Genomic DNA, 17,853 nt, shown 5'->3' with positions numbered 1-17,853 from the left:
TTAGCTACAGTAATTTGTGCTCTCTTTTGTCAAAATTGACAAAATTTTCCCTTCTATTATGGTCTTCTTGTCTTTTTTTTTTTCACCTGCCTTCTGTTTTGGCTTATATGTCCCTTCTATTTTTTGTGTCCTCTGTTCATTCGTCCTTCTAAATTGTTGTTTATCGCTCTGTACTTATATTTATTTGTTATTCCTTTATTTTATCTGTTAAGTCTTTTGTCAACGTAGATTGTTGACTTACTTTTAAATTTTCTACGTGTCTTTCTTTCCAGTCCTTTGTCGTTTGTTGTCCACGTGTTCTTCTTCTCTCTTTCTTTTGGGTTCGATGTCCACCGCCCTTCGCCGCCTATCTCTCGATTACATTACTATGGTTTCACATTTTATTTTATCCTCCCCAAATCGAGTCTCCTCTCTTCTTCTACCTGCTGCTACCTCCACCGCTTCAGGCGATGTACCGACAACCAACCACCGGAGTTCGCCGTTTACCCTCTGCTCCATATAAAGATGATCCAAAAGCAGAAACAAGGTTTCAAGGAGTATCAAAGGAATATGAGGTATTATTACTAACTATAAAAATGATTTAGGTTTAATCAGGCACCTTACCAGCTTGCTACAAGGTAATTTTTATTCACAGACCATTTGACTATGTTTGTATATCTAAAATATTTACGTTAGCGGTGCTTGTCTTTTTTCGTTAGCGATGAAGGACGGGAGGTTAGGGGCTGTGGAAGATGCGACGACGGAGGGTTCCAGAGTCAAGATCGATTGCGACAGAGGATACAAACAACTGCATCCATTATCAACAATAGACTGAATGATTGAAGCTCTGGAATCGATGAAGTACGTTTAGGATATATATATATATATATATATATATATATATATATATATATATATATATATATATATTCAACAGCTCTAACAACTGAATTATGCCCACCAACTGTTTGTGAAAATGCCAAGCAGAGGTTTTTGGTTTGTTACATCATTGGTTGCACATATGGTGAATGTAACCTCACCAGATCTCTATAATTTGTGATTGAGGACAAATTATAGAGATTAAGTTTTTAACATGTTCACGGAATGGGCCCTCTTTATTTTTATTTGTATGTGTTTTATATATTTTGCAGACATTAAGTTTTTCTTAAAATTGCAATTGATAATGACATACCATACATACTACACAAAAATTGTTTTCAGTTTACCTGTTTATTATGATTCCATATAAATTTTGGCTAATTGATTTCATTTGTTTTCGACATTTTGGTATGAAATGCTAAAAGCTGCCAATTAAAAACTTACTTCAGGTTATTCACTTTATTTATTCGATTGGTCAAAATATCTATTTTTATTTATATATTATTGGTAAATTTTCTCACTTTTGATTTTTTTTTTTTCCGAGTAGCAGATTCAAAAAACCTCTTCATCAACATCTATGGTAGGTTTATCTATCAAAAAATTTATCATCAGTTTTGGTTTGTTTGAAGATTTTTATTCCAAGAAGAAGATGAATCAATCAAGTTTCATTTTGACCAAAATATATGTCAACTTTCAGGTCGGGATTTTCACGATGGCGGTTTCAGGTTTCGTCATTATATATAACATTTCCCTCAAAATGGGAATGGAATGCATTAAAACGTAAAAGTTTCCTGTAAAGGACTGGAATGCCCTATTACTGGAAAAAAAAATTACAAAAAAGACCAAGACTTTGACTTTTGTCGGCTTTAGTGTATTTACATTTTAAAGTTCAATATTCACTTTAACAATTTCAATAGTTATTCCTATATTATCTATTTTATAATTTATAATTTCATACATCAAATTTTTTTTTATCATCATGCATAATTTTCTAATGTCCCGTTTTTTATTGTCGATTCCTTTTTTTACATCAACATTTTTGATGAACTCATCCAATTGATATGGCTGCAACACATGTAGCATGAATGTGTTTTGTTCTTCTCTAAACACATGATGATGGTGTTAAGGCTTTTATTATTGTTCTTACTCAGTTGATGCCGGTGTTGAGGTTTTTATTAGTCCTAAAAAAAATAAGTAATAATAATTTTCTTTATTATTATTATTATTATTATTATTAGACAAAATTACATAAATGGTCCTCATGGTTGACAAAATCGACCAATTATGGTCCTTATGACGAATTCTTTACACAGATGGTCCCTGTGGTTTCAAAATGTTGCAAAGACGGTCCTTTTGACTAACGACGTTAACCTTTTCAGTTAAGTCCTATATGAAATAACATATTTGCCCTTCATGCATAAGGACGCTTTATGTAATATGTATCTACCACAGGGACCATTTATGTAATTTTCTCTATTATTTATTATTTATTTATTTATTTTAATTATACATTTAAGGATTTAGATTTGTTTAAATTTATTGTTATATATATATATATATATATATATATATATATATATATATATATATATGCTAACATTTTTTAATGTTTTGCTCAAATTATTTTTTCTAATCGTTTTGACATTTTCTTCAAGTAAATTTATTAATGTTTTTTTTTTATTTTGACGTTTTATTCGAATATTATTTATTTATTTATTTATTTATTTGACGTTATGTTCGAATATATTTTTCAACATATAGTATGTTTATATTTGTTAAAGGATTTCACGGCTATTATAATTATAATTCGTAACTTAATTCACTTTCAACTATGTTTTCATTTTTTTTTCTTTTATCAGGTTATATAATTATTATTTTTTAATTCAAATATTTAATTACATAAGGTTGTATAATTATTATTTTTGTAAACTAATATATTAACATTTTTTATAAAAAAGTCTAAAATGTTTGTTAAACGTGAATATGATTAATATAGATTAGGTAGACATAGGCTAAGCTGAGACCGCCTCACAACGTTGCCGAGAACGACCAGGTCGTTTCACATTGGATTTAAATGTAATTATTTCATTTTTTTGTTTTTAGCAGTGTTGTAAAAAATCACAACGCAAAGGACGTCTAATCGGTCAGGTAGCGCTTAGGGACTAATATGAGATTAATCGGGACCTAGTTGTATTTTTTACAACACAACTAAAAACAAAAAAATAAATAACTCGAAATAATTACATTTAAATCCAATGTGAAATGACCTGGTCGTTCTTGGCGACGTTGTGAGGCGGTCTCCGCTTAGCCTATGTCTACCTAATCTATATTAATCATATTCACATTTAACAAACATTTTACACTTTTTTATATAAAATGTTAATATATTAGTTTACTAAAATAATAATTATACAACCTTATATAGTTAAATATTTGAATTAAAAATAATAATTATATAACCTGATAAAAGAAAAAAAAAATGAAAACATAATTGAAAGTGAATTAAGTTACGAATTATAATTACAATAGCCGTGAAATCCTTTAACAAATATAAACATACTATATGTTGAAAAATGTATTCGAACATAACGTCAAAAAAATAAATAAATAATATTCGAATAAAACGTCAAAATAAAAAACATTAATAAATTTACTTGAAGAAAATGTCAAAAAAGATTAGAAAAAATAATTTGAGCAAAACGTTAAAAAATGTTAGCATGTATATATATTAAACAATAATTTTAAACAAATCTAAATCCTTAAATATATAATTAAAATAAATAAAAAAAATAATAAATAATAGAGAAAATTACATAAATGGTCCCTATGGTAGAAACATATTACATAAAGCGTCCTTATGCATGAAGAACAAATATGTCATTTCACATAGGACTTAACTGAAAAAGTTAACGCCGTTAGTCAAAAGGACCATCTTTGCAAGATTTTGAAACCATAGGGACCATCCGTGTAAAAAATTCGTCATAAGGACCGTAATTGGTCGATTTTGTCAACCATGAGGACCATTTATGTAATTTTGTCTTATTATTATTATGATATAGTATATTTCTTTTGTTTTTCTTTTAAATCATTGTTTTTGTATACTCATTTTGTTTTGGATAATCTTTTGACATTTTTCAGGTTCAGTGCTTTGGATGCCCTTGGTTTTGGAAGTTAAGTAACTAATTGACTTATTTCTTCTGACGAAAATGGTATAAAAATGCAGTCACCGCCTCAGTAGAACTGATTGTAATTTATACAGGAGGTCTTCTTCTACATGACACGTAATTATAAAAGAAAAACTTTTGTAAATTGAATTAACCTTTTAAAATTTAATGATTAAGCAGAAGACATACATAGTTCCCATTCGTCGTTTAATTGCATCCAAGTTTCAATAAAGATTTGATACATTTTTTGGCTTCAATTTCAAATTCTATAGGTTGATTTAGTTTGAGTATACACATTGTAGACAAACCGTAAGCCCTCAAATAGGAGTAGTTGATACCTCCTACAAATGGGGTTACTTTTGGGGATTATGCAGTAAAAGACACCTCAAGACGGTTTAGGTTTGTGGTGTTAACATGAGTTTATATTCAACAGATGCATTAGAACATCAAATTACTTCTTTATATGCAAATATTTCAAAAAGGAGAAGGATGGTTTACATGATTTTTCTGCTGGTATGGTTCTTCAACAATTAGTCAGTAACAAATCTGACTTATTTAAGAAGCATCCAGTCCAACATGGTAAATTTTTTTTGGTTTTCTTTATAACAAAGGTTACTGGGATTTGGTATCTATATGAAATAACAATGGGGATTGTCACATCCTAATATAATATCTCATATATCTAATGACCTGAAATAAAAGAAGACAGTTGTTGCTACATCTGTTGAAATAAGAAAGTCGTTGATTGAAGTTCTAATTCAAGTCTGAAGTCTGAACAAATGAATGTTATTCTGTAGGAACTACTATTGCACGGTATGTGTTTGTTGAAATGTCAATGTTGATGAAGAGTTTGTTTTTTGATTTGGGATCGGTGATGATGGAGATATGAAAGATTTATGCCATCTCCTGGAAAAATTAACTATGGTATGCTCCACAAGAGTCTATGTCTGCCTCTCATTTTCCAGTCCTAAATGATTTTTCTATATTCATATTTATTTTTTCGTTTTAGTTTTCTGTGTATACAGTTTACTTATGAAAGATGTTAAGTCTGGACTGTAGATGTAGGTGAAGTCGTTGAAGGCGGAAAGGAGTTCGAGGGAGATGGGGAACAAATTAGCATTTGTGGATGTCGTGGCAACATCCGGTATTATATAGACTTAACAGAAATTGGCATTTGTGTTTGCTTTTTTCTTGCATCTTATGATGTTATTGTTTAGTTTGAACTTTTAAGGGTAAAACTGACAACTGGTATCGACATAGTTTTCAGGGAATTGATAGTTTAGGCCATAATACGGGTTTACAACGACAAAAACCTAATATGCAAAATCAACATTGGTTTTATTTAGTATCATAACAGCAACAGGTCTTAGGACATACCCATGGGCAACATTACATTGGAGCTTCACCGAATAGTAATTTCTTTTGGTATAATGGGATGTGTGTATCTACAATGTCCAAATGTATATCTATTTGCTTCACGGTTCATCATTATCATTTCGGACACTCATATATATATATATATATATATATATATATATATATATATATATATATATATATATATATATATATATATATATATATATATATATATATATATATATATATTAAATTCATAATAAATAAATAGAAAGACAAAAAAACAACAATAAAAAAATAAATTTCAAATCAAAAGGGGTTTTTAAGAGAACAAACTAAACGATAATTCATTTTATAACTTATTAATAACAATATTTTTTTTTTGTTAAATACTCGATATCATTAGACACACGATTTTTTTTAAATTTTTTTTTAATTTTTATCGATTACCGAATATATTGAGCGGTAAATATGTTTTTTATATTTAATTAACACTTCAACTTTTAATTACATTTCAGTTTTTACTTAATTATATTTTAACATTTAGTATTTCTTTTATTTACTAATTAAATATGTGTGTTAAACACCAAATGGTATTTTGTTTATAAAGTACAAATTTATAACATGTAATATTTTCAATATATTTATAACTTTCACAACTTTTTTGTTTTTTCTTTTTTTGTATTTAAAATTTTTTAATTTATAAATTATTGACCCCATATAGTTGTATTTATACTTTTGTTTATTTATATGCTCACTATTTTATATTAAAAGACGACATGTCTATAAAACATGACTAAATAAATCTGAGGGTATTATAAAATATCCTAGAAAATATGGATAAATTGTTTAGATATTTATAAAAAAAAACTATTGAAAGATGTTAAGCATTAGAGATTTTATTTAATAAAGTTAATATAAGAATAAGTTAACAATTGTTTTGAATGATAATATGAATTTGCTATTGGAGACGTTTTAAACTAAAAACATTAAAAAAAACACTAAAACATTAATAACATGCGGTTCAATGTATATCTTCAGAAAACAATAAAATTTTAAGACAATGACATTTATAAATTTTAAAATTAAAATTAAAATAATAGTCAAAATGGTTTGGTGTGTTTCTATATATATATATATATATATATATATATATATATATATATATATATATATATATATATATATATAATATGGAATTTACGAACTTTATTATGATATTAGTCGACTTCAATTTTCGAAATTTAACAAATTAGCAATTAATGGTCATAAATTAATATGACACTTAATCTCCATCTAACCGATTAATCTAATAATCACAGTCTATAGACTAGCTATCGACGAACATTTTTCACAAACTTGATATATATATATATATATATATATATATATATATATATATATATATATATATATATATATATATATATATATATATATAATCGTTCGTCAAAATATCGATACAAATCACATCAACATCATCCTTCGCCTAGCATCACCTTTAGCCTTAAACTCATCCATCACATGGATTATCTAAATGAAAAAAAAAATTAGGACATTAATAACATGTGGTGCAATTTACATATTCAACAAGCAACAAAATGATTAAGTGATGACATTGCTAACTATAAAAATTATAATAAAGCTAAATAAGTAAAAACTAGTAGTCGAAATGGTTTAGTATTACGTTTAGCCTTAAACTCATCCATCACATGGACTATCTAAATGAAAAAAAAAAACATTAGGACATTTATAACATGTGGTGCAACTTACATATTCAACAAACAACAAAATGATTAAGTGATGACATTACTAACTTTAAAAATTATAATAATGCTAAATAAGTAAAAACTAGTAGTCGAAATGGTTTCGTATTACGTTATATATATACTAGGTTACAACCTGTAATATCCACGGGTGACAAAACGAAAAAAAAATATTGAAATTTCAAAAGTATAAATATTAATTATAGATTTGGAAACAAAGATTTATTTGTAAAGTTATATGATTTGTTAGTAACAACGTATGAGTGTTCGTTTGGATGGATCAGTTTGATCCGTCCGTAAGTGAATCCAAATAGATTTTGGTTTTCAAAACATGGATCCGACCGTTCAAACTAAATTCAAATCTGATCTGAACCAACCAAATTACAATTCGGTTGGATCGGTTTTTACAATTCGGTTTTCAAGAGACGGAACATTTAAAAATTATATAACTTGAATGTTAGGCAACACTAAACAAAAGTAAATTGTTTAGTTATGAATTAAAATTTAAGAATAACCTTTAAGAAAAATATGTTATTATTTAATATTCTATAGATAAAAACACCGAGAAGTACATATTTAGGGTTTTTATTGGGTAATATTTTCGAATCTATTTAAAAATTAACTTACATTTAATAAATATTTAAAAGAAGTATATTAAAAACAAAAATATATATAAATAAGAAAATGATAAATTGTTATTTGGTTTTTATGGACTATTTTTTTTTCTTTTATAAACCAAAACCAACCGAAAACTAAAATAATGATTGGATTTTGCTAAAAACCAAATCAAAAATCCGATTATCCGAATCGAATAGGCTAATCCGAATTGTCCTTGGATAATTTGGTTTTATCGGAATAGTGAACAACCCTAGTAACAGGAAAGTGAATAATTTCTTTTCGGCGAATGGATTCTTTTATCGATTAGTTTTTTTTTTCGGCAGACATCAAATAGTTTGCTATCGTTGATTACATTTTTTGAAACATTTTGTATTCCAAAGAACTTCAAAACAAAATATGTATGATATTTCTGATTCAAAAATTTAAGTTAGCTAATCCCTTGTGGAATATAACATGTATAGAAAAAATCACAATTCCAAAACAATTAATATAAAAATGGTAAACGGGCGTTACTTGAAATTATAATTCATCGAGTTTGCCACTCTTTTTCAAGGAAAGCAAAGAACAAAATTAGGAAAACCACGGAGTGAGTATTATATCTCACATTATATGATAATTATATTGAGAATTAGCAATTTCGATGACCTGCAACCCAATATATATTGCATGGAATTCATATGCATGTTGTAAATCATACGAGTGAGAAGAATAAAATCCCTACAAAAAATTGAACATAATAAAATCATTAAAACAAAATAAAATATAATAATAAAATTGTAGTTATATTCAGAAAAATAAAATCACAACTTTAGTGAACATTGCTAAATTGGGTAGATTTTTTTACGAAATATAATGTTGTAACAGGGAAAATTTAAATAGAATGCTATTATAGAAAATAAGTTAAAAGTAGATTGTTGTTTTTTTATTTATTTAACATAGAGGTGTCTTGATAAATGGAGTTTAAAATAGATTAAAGATGTCTTCACACTTTGAGATATGAAAAAAGGGCTAAATATAAAATATAAAAAAAATAATCAAAAGTGGTTTAACTTTCTGATGCTGCAATGAGATACCATTTATGATAAATTATGAACTAAAAAGGTTAGGTATGATCAAGTTAAAAAGGTAGAAATGATTTCTACCATCCCAATTTGGACTTGCAATTTATGGAATAAAAATGAAAACTGTGAAGTAAAATAGGGGTGAAAATATGAAATAAAAATGAAACAGTAACCTATTGCTTTCTCTAATGTTAGATATCGGAATGAAATTTATACAAAATGCATTTGGTGGTGAGAAATGAGTTAATTAATTAGTTTCAACATTTAGTCACTTAAGTATATTCATTCATAATTAAAACATTATAAGTTCGACTGTTTAAGAAATAAACTTTTCATGGTTACCACATATTGATATCAGGGAAAAATAAAAAATACAAAAAAGCACAACTTGCACTCACCATTTCTCACATCATCTATCCTAGCATCAATTTCTGATTACCACCGGCAAGTTCATGCTCTCTATTTTTGTACCTTCTCATCACTTTTCTCAACTGAATTCTCCTTTCCAACAAACTATTATCGCTGTAGAAAAATATGATAGAAATGAAAACCCTTAGAATCGTTCGTAACACTTTCTAAAGAAACAAATCCTAAACAATATTGATAGTCAAAATACACAACTCAACAAAGTTATTCATGTACCACTCTTAATTGTATCATGTTCCCCATAAAACCTATGCTTGGATAGTACAATATTAATTTGATCCAAAACCAGATCATGTAGTATAATATTGATTCGATCCCAAAATTTTAAGAATATAATCTTTTGATGCTATCTTATGGAAAACATACCACTATCCAAAATGGTAAAACCAAAATCATAAAAAATTTCTCCCCTCTTTGATGAACACCGAACACACACATTAGAGACACACACCCAAATACATTTTGTAAAGTTATTTCATGATGACAAAACAAAATAAGTGAAGAACTGGAATACAAATAAAAGAAATACAATGTTCACTTCACTTATTCGACACTAGTTGTAAGACCCGTATATTATACGGGTTGATTAAAAGAAAATGTTAAATATGAACAATTAAATTGGAAGTTTATTTGAATTTGAAAATTATGAGAAAAAACATGCAAAAAATAAATTAATTAAAATTTTGTATTTAGTTATCAAACTCGTGTATTAAAATGATTAACTATAACAAAATGTTAAACACAAAGGTTTAAACTGTAAATTTATTTGAAATTGAAATTGAAATTTAAAGTTTAGAATTTAAAATTAATAGTTATGGTAGGTTTAATTTATGGAAACTAAATTAATGATTAATTAAAAATGAAAAATGAAATAAATGACAAGTGGAAAATCAATATATTTCAAAATTATGACAAAATGACATGTGGTCAATTAAATGAGAGAATGACATGTGGCAAAATTATTATTATTTATTAGGGTAGATTACTAAATGAGTGTAATAGTGTTTGATAAGAAAAAAATATTTTCAATGACATTTTATCAAACACATAGAGTGCAACATCAAATTTCAGTTTTCTATCACCACATCATGTAAAAATTGTTTCTGAATATCATTTATTATGCTAGGTTAAGAAGGCAGAATTAAATGATTGATCAAACTAATACTTGCTTTTAGAATCAAGAAAATAACGAAAACAATTGAATGTACGTTCCAGTTATATACGAAGTCGATAGAAGAATGATTGAAATTTGGAGATTGAATCCTTATTTTTTTATTAACGTGCTGATTTATTGATGATTGCTCAATTGCAGGAAATCAGGAACAAAATCAAGATACAAATTTTGAAAATACCGGATTTCATGCACCAAATAAAAGGAAGATAGTATCTTCTTGAAGAGTAATTTTGGACTTTCAGTTAGACAATTTGAGCAAGAAAAGACACATTGGGGAGGGCTGAGCAATTGCCTCATGGCAATTTTGTACTGTTTTATTAGGATAGGATATATATATATATATATATATATATATATATATATATATATATATATATATATATCAATCATTCATAAAAATAACGATACAAAATAGATGAAAAAAATGTTTTCTAAAAAACAAATATTTTAAAAACAATAAAATATAATTCATTAATAATAATAATAATAAATAAATATATAAATAAATAAATAAAATTATTAAATAGTCAAAAAAAAAATAACAAAAATACATAAACAAAAGTAAATTCAAATGGAGTTTTTAAGAACAAAATGAAATGATAATTGTTTTATAAGTTACTAATAGCATTGTTTTTTATCAACTAATTAATATCATTACACACATAATTCATTTGTTTTTTTATTGAATACTAAATAATTAAATATATTAAGCGGTCAATCATTTTTATATTTAAGTAAGACTTCAATTTTTAATCGTATTTCAGCTTTATTTTTAATTATTTTTTTTTAATGTTTAGTAGTTTTATATATTTACTATTTAAATATGTCTATGAAATATCAAATGGTATCTAATTTATAAAATACAAATTTATAACATATAATATTTTTATTATTTGTATAACTTTAACATTTTTTTTTTCTTTTTAATATTTAAAATTTTTAGCTTTATAAATTCTTGATCCCATATAGTTTTATTTCTACTATTGTTTTATTTGTCGCCTCAATATTTTATGTTAAAAGATGACGTGACTAAATAAATTTGATGTTATTATAAAACATTTTAGAAAAATATAGTTAAATTAATTAAAATTTTATTAAAGAAAACTATTGAAAGAGGATAAACATTAGAGATGTTATTTATCTAGAAGTTAAAATTAATAGCATTATGAATTTACAATCATTTTGAATGAATTATGAGTTTGCCATTGAAGATGTTTTAAGCTAAACATATAAAAGACAAAAACAATTAGGACGATGATATTTATGGACATTAATAACATCTGGTGCATTGTATATATTCAGCAAACAATAAAATTATTAAGACGATGATATTTATAACTTTTAAAATTAAAATAAAAATAAAATAGTAAAAATTAATAGTCAAAATGGTTTTGTATTATGTGTGTGTCAATATATATATATATATATATATATATATATATATATATATATATATATATATATATATATATATACTAGGTATGTTTGAGGTCCGTGCTTAACACGGCCCACAGAGGGTAATTTGAGTATTCATGTACCGTTGTCTAAAGTGTATTGTGCTAATAACCAAAAAAGTGAAAAAAACAATACTATAAAGAGATGAATTTTCAATGTACAATGCGTGAATAAGAAAATGAAAATGGAAGTAAATTGTAATAATCAACAAATATGTGGAAGCCTATTGTAAGTTCTTGGTAGATATTTTCATATTATTAGAAAGCTCATAATCATTTGTTGAACGCTAAAAGGATAATGAGATTAATCATGAGACACCATCTTTAATTTCCTTTTAGCGTTCTATATGACCTAAAAAATTACGCATGAATTAGAAGTATTTGGGACTCTAAACAATATTTTTTGCTCATGCATCCTTTATAACATGTTTGGTGTTAATATTAACATCAGATAACTAATTGACAAGTTATTTAATTGAAAGAGAAAGTGATTCATTATTACTACATTCTTAATGGATATTTGTGGATGTTGTTGTGACATGTAGATTCAACAACAAAGGTCATGACATAGGACACATGAATCTTTATATGGTTTGATAAATGGTTAATTGCATACCTTCATCTTTATAATCTGTGATGAAACAAAGTAGATCTTAACACCATTTGGCTAGAAAATATGCAAAAGAGGAAATTGGTTGCTTGTTGCACACATCAAGAATAAGTCGAGTAGGATGCTAGATGGACAATCCCCGTCATTATTTTATTGTCTTCCTAGTTCAAAGGCTCATCTTTCTTCTTTCTCCTGATGCATTCAGGCTCTACCTAAGATAAATGCAAAACAATAAAAAAAATATATTACTAGTGTAAAAAACTCAAAATCTGAATTTAAAGAAAGTCAAGTGTTTCTCCAAAAATAGATCTCTCAAATTCCTTTAATTTTAAAAGCTATAAGCCCAAGTAGTATCCAAATCCAGAAGTGTATAGTTTGCTTTAAAAATCACTCAAAATAAAGAGCATATGACTTGCATTCTAAAAATTTACTGGTTAAAACATTTTAATAAAAAATTAAAAAGCTTTATCAATATTATAGAAAAAATGACAACAAAAAGCAAAAACTAAAGTCATACATATTACATTTTCGTTATTGGGCATCTATTACCGTTACCTCTTTTTCAAAATTGATACTTGCTATCATGATCCATTGAAGTTTTGGTTATGGAACAAACAAACTTCTATGTGCTTATATACTCACTACTTGCAACTTTAGCCTCTTCAATCATTTTTCTTTGTATGAACATATACATCTAGTCTGTTGGATATAACTTAAAGGAGACAAACATGTAAATGGTTATTTACCAACATGATGCAGCGACAACTAAAGATTTAGAAAAATTGGGTTATGTTTTGTCGAACACAATGAAAACTTGGGGATAACACAAATAGATAGAGAAACTCTTCTCTGACTCTTTTGTATTAAAGAAAAATAACCTCTGCCAAAAGAATAGTCTTTGACCTGTTTATATAATGCTACTAAACGTAACCTAGAAGAAGTCTATAACTTATAATTTAGGAAACTTGGAAGGAACACCATGAAGGCGAACTACTTCTTGAAAAAATAGCATAGCAACATTAGAAGCGTCATCCGTCTTTTTACAAGGAATAAAATGCGCCATTTTAGAGAACCTATCAACGACCACAAAGACCGAATCATTACCCCTAGATGTCATTGGTAAACCAAGCACAAAGTCCATAGAGATGTCTTCCCAGGAACCATCAGGAATGGGAAGAGGGGTGTATAAACCTGTATTCTGAGCTTGTCCCTTGGCGGATTGACAAACAAGACATTTTGCAACAAATCTCCCAACATCATGTCTTAATTGGGCCAATAGTACCGTTCTTCAAGTAAAGCAAAAGTATTGTCCCTTCCAAAATGACCGCCTAAATCACCTCCATGTAGTTCACGGATAAGTTCTTCACGTAAAGAAGTACGAGGGATACATAGACGGTTATTATAAAATAAATAACCATTGAGCTTAAGCATCGGTGGTTTGAGTGGTTCGTTCCACATTTGTTTGAAATGATCATCATTAGCATACAACTCTTTCAAATGATCAAAACCAATGATACTTTTAAAATAACTAATAATTCAACACGTCTACTTAAGGCATCAACGACCTTATTTTGCTCCCCAGATTTGAGCTTTAAGACGAAAGAAAAACGCTGAAGATAAGAGATCCATTACCATGCATTCGATTGATCTTTTGTTGATTATTGAAGTATTTTAATGCCTGATGACCAGTGTAGAGAATAAACTCTTTATAAAACAAATATTGTTCCCAATGTTGTATCGAATGAAAAATGGCATAAAACTCCAGTTCGTATGTTGTCCATTTCTGTCTTGCGGCACTTAGCTTCTCATTAAAAAATGCAACAGGTTTGTTGTCTTGAGATAAGATGGCACCAATACCAACAATCGAGGCATCACACTCTAAAGTGAAGACTTTATCAAAGTTGGGCAAAACTAATAAAGGAGTTGTGGTTAATTTATCTTTAATAAGATTTAAACTACGAGTGGCCTCATCACCCCACTGAAGTTGACCCTTTTCATGCATTGAGTGATTGGGACCATGATGCTGCTAAAATTACAACAAATTGGCGATAAAAAGTGGCCAAACCATAAAAGCTTCGAACTTCACTAAGTGTGGGTGGAATCGGCCAGTCGCGAATAGCACGAACCTTCTCATCATCCACTCGAATGCCAGTTGAGGTGATCATAAAACCCAAAAATAACAAAATGATCAGTCAGGAAAGTACACTTTTTGAGATGAAGATAGAGTTTATTTGTGGCGAGAACGGAGAGAACCCCCCGCAAATGGACGAGATGATCATCCTCGGTTTTACTATAAATGAGGATATCGTGAAAGTATACGATGACAAAAGATCCAAGAAAAGGTTTGATCACTTTATTCATGAGCCGTGAAAAAGTGCTTGGAGCATTAGAAAGACCAAATGGCATGACCAACCATTCATACAACCCTTCCTTGGTTTTAAAAGCCATTTTCCACTCGTCACCGGGTCTAATGCAAATCTGATGATATCCGCTGCAGAGATCAAGTTTAGAAAAGAATTTTGATCCTTCCTACATGTCAAGCATATCATCGAGACGAGGAATAGGAAAACGATATGCGACGGTAATTTTATTAATGGTCTGACTATCAACACACATGCGCCAACTACCATCTTTCTTTGGACTAACAATGCCAGAACAGCGCACAGAATCATACTTTCACGAATCAGCCCTTTGTGCAATAAATCTTCCACTTGTTCCTGTAATATCAAGTGTTCTTTAGGACTCATCCTATAATGCACCAAATTAGGGAGCTTCGCACCCGGAACAAAATCGATGTGATGTTGGATATCACGCAGGGGAGGTAACTCAGATGGTAATTCGTCAGGAACTAAGAATTGAAATTCGTGCATAAGAGGTAATAACTTATTAGGAATGTCGTTATGTATGCCTTCTTGTATCGTACCGATAGCTATGACTGCATAAATTACTGAATTACTCTTGATTTCTTCCTCAAAGTCGCGATGGGCCAGAATTATCAGGTTGTTCTTTGTAGTAGTTGTTGGTTTAGTAACTAAGGGCACATGTTCTTTCAAAGGAACAAGCATCATTTTAACTTCGTTAAATGTGAATGTATATGTGTTATCCCTTCCTTTTTGTATTGCATTTAGATCAAACTCCCAAGGTCGTCCGAGTAGGATGTGACAAGCATCCATGTCTACAATATCAAACGTTACTTCGTCCTGATATTTACCAATAGAAAAAGGAATTTTGCACTGTTCAGTGACTTGAATGTCCCCAACCGATTTGATCCACCCTATTTTATAAGGGTTGGGATGTTTTGTGGTGGGTAAGTTTAAACGGTGAACAATGTCGTGTGATACAATTTTCTCAGTACTTCCATTGTCAATGATGACATCAAAGATCTTTTGATGCACAACACAACGGGTACAGAAAAGAGTATGTCGTTGTGATGGTTTCTTGGGTTCTTTAGGAGCTAATAGGATGCGACAAATCACCCAATTTTTTGCTGTATGATCGTCCCAAGAGGCCTCATCCGCTGGGTAACATACTTCTGCGACCTCTTCTTCGGTCTCGGTGTTGCTACCTTCTTCTTGCAACTCATCCTCCCTGGTGGTTAAATATACTTTGGCCAAGGCCCTGCAATCACTCGAGCGGTGACCACGAACCCCACATTTAAGACATTTTCCTGCTATTGGTCGAGTATAAGGGTTAGCCATAGTTTTGGTGGGGTGTAGATGATGTGGCAATACTTTTCCCGTGGTCCAAGGTAGTAGTTTTGGTAATTGGTTGAGTATCTTCAATGACAGGTGCAGGGAATGTGGTGGAGGGTGGTTTGGTACGAGTATATTAGTGTTCCATGTTTGTTTATTCTTGAGGATTTGGGATTCTGCTTGAATTGCTAAATTGTAGGCATCATCTAAGCTGTAAACAGGAACTAAAGAAATCCTGTCTTAAATATTGGGACGTAGTCCATTAATAAATCGAGAAACTTGCTATGATTCTGTTTCGGACAAGCTATTTCTGGAAAATAACCTATGAAATTCAGAAGTATATACTTCTATTGTATGGTGTCCTTGCATGCATTGTTGGAACATAGTAAACAACATTTGATCATGATTAGGGGGCAAAAATCGTCTATCTAACTCTCGTTCCATACGATCCCAATTAGAAATAGGTAACTTACCTTGTCGTTCCCGATTGATTTGTAAGTTTTTCCACCAATTTTGGGCTCCCCCTTTAAGCTTATAAGCCACCAACGTGACTCACTTCTCCATTGGAATCTCATAGAATTGAAAAAAAAAATTCTAGTTCACTTTTCCAATCTAAGAAATCTTCGATGTTCATGGAACCGTTGAACGATGGAACATCCTTGGCTCGTTGCTTGTAATCGAAGTCTCGGTTGTCCTTGCGCCTTCCAAATCGACCCCCTCTTACCTCTTCATCACCGTTGTCATCTTCCAAATCAGAATTCTCCCCAAAACGACCCTGTTCTTGTTGTCTCAGTCGCTCTTCTTCCGGTTGATTCCTTTGCCGATTTGGTTGCTGGTGATTTGGTTGTTGATTGGGTGGGTTATTTTGATTGTTCCGGTTTTGCGCAGCAGTGAGGGCCTGTTAAACCTTCTGTGATCGCTTGTAGTGATTGCTGAAAAGTGAGCATTGTTTGTTCCATCCTTGCAATTCGAATAGAGTCGTCTTCTTCTCCGGCCATCGAGGTCTCTGATACCAACTAATGTAGCGACAGCTACAAATTTAGACAAATTGGGTTATGTTTTGGCTGACACAATGAAAACTTGGGGATACTACGCGTATCAGACGCAAGAACACAAATAGATAGAGAAACTCTTCTCTGACTCTTTTGTATTAAAGAAAAATAACCTCTGCCAAAAGAATAGTCTTTGACCTGTTTATATAATGCTAGTAAACGTAACCTAGACGAAGTCTATAACTTATAATTTAGGAAACTAAATATTGGAAAAATAAATAAAAGACTTGACATAAATAAAATAGCTTTGTTTGGGCACTACTCCTCTGTATCCACATTATTTGGTACAATCGGATCCCCATCACAACGACATGTCGTCGGATAAGTGTCACATATGTCGTCTGGATAAGTATCGTCTCCATAGGGCTCAATCCTTGTAGTGCCTTGGTCATCATGACCATACTAAACAAACAAACAAAAACAAATTTAAGTTTTTATCATTATGCAAAACCATAATGGACATCGCTTTCTAGAAACATATGCTTGTCAGAGCATGATTTAATTCTTAAAGTCTTAGAAGTTTTACTTGAGTAAACATGATGTGATTAATAGGAGTGTTTAATTACATGAAACCATATCGTCCATTTATAATATTTTTTATTTCGTTTATTATCTAATT

General features: G+C 29.5%; 1 protein-coding gene and 1 long non-coding RNA gene across 4 annotated transcripts; one reads left to right on the top strand and one right to left on the bottom strand.

The window, feature by feature from the left end:
* The first annotated feature begins 230 nt into the window (after window positions 1-230).
* Window positions 231-5,453, top strand: LOC145092891 (uncharacterized). 3 transcript variants are annotated; one of them, XR_013702675.1, is made up of 4 exons: window positions 231-554; window positions 699-840; window positions 3,997-4,601; window positions 4,820-5,453. It is a non-coding gene; the product is annotated as an uncharacterized LOC145092891 (long non-coding RNA). The 3 variants fall into 3 exon arrangements; XR_013702676.1 differs by having other exon boundaries at window positions 3,997-4,946; window positions 5,032-5,453; XR_013702674.1 differs by having other exon boundaries at window positions 3,997-5,453.
* Window positions 5,454-12,651: 7,198 nt separating this feature from the next.
* On the bottom strand, window positions 12,652-17,180 carry LOC145095536 (uncharacterized). Its single transcript, XM_079033394.1, has 6 exons — window positions 17,090-17,180; window positions 15,118-16,421; window positions 14,123-14,516; window positions 13,773-13,980; window positions 13,237-13,255; window positions 12,652-12,702 (listed from the first exon to the last, which is right to left on the bottom strand). The coding sequence occupies exons 1-6, from the start codon at window positions 17,178-17,180 to the stop codon at window positions 12,652-12,654; spliced, it is 2,067 nt and encodes a 688-aa protein (XP_078889520.1).
* Between the last annotated feature and the right edge of the window lie 673 nt (window positions 17,181-17,853).

This window comes from Lactuca serriola, chromosome 3 (assembly GCF_051521515.1).
Source record: "Lactuca serriola cultivar US96UC23 chromosome 3, Lser_US96UC23_V15, whole genome shotgun sequence".
Classification (NCBI taxonomy): domain Eukaryota; kingdom Viridiplantae; phylum Streptophyta; class Magnoliopsida; order Asterales; family Asteraceae; genus Lactuca; species Lactuca serriola.
This window is presented reverse-complemented; position numbering and strand designations above follow the sequence as displayed.

Excerpts from the sequence above, each read along its gene's own strand:
- LOC145095536 (XM_079033394.1), bottom strand. The coding sequence starts at position 17,180 with ATGGCCGGAGAAGAAGACGACTCTATTCGAATTGCAAGGATGGAACAA. Across the intron at positions 16,422-17,089 it reads ACTACAAGCGATCACAGAAG|ACAGGATTTCTTTAGTTCCT; the intron begins GTTTAACAGGCC and ends CCAATATTTAAG. Across the intron at positions 13,981-14,122 it reads AAAGATCAATCGAATGCATG|AGTTGTATGCTAATGATGAT; the intron begins GTAATGGATCTC and ends ATCATTTGAAAG.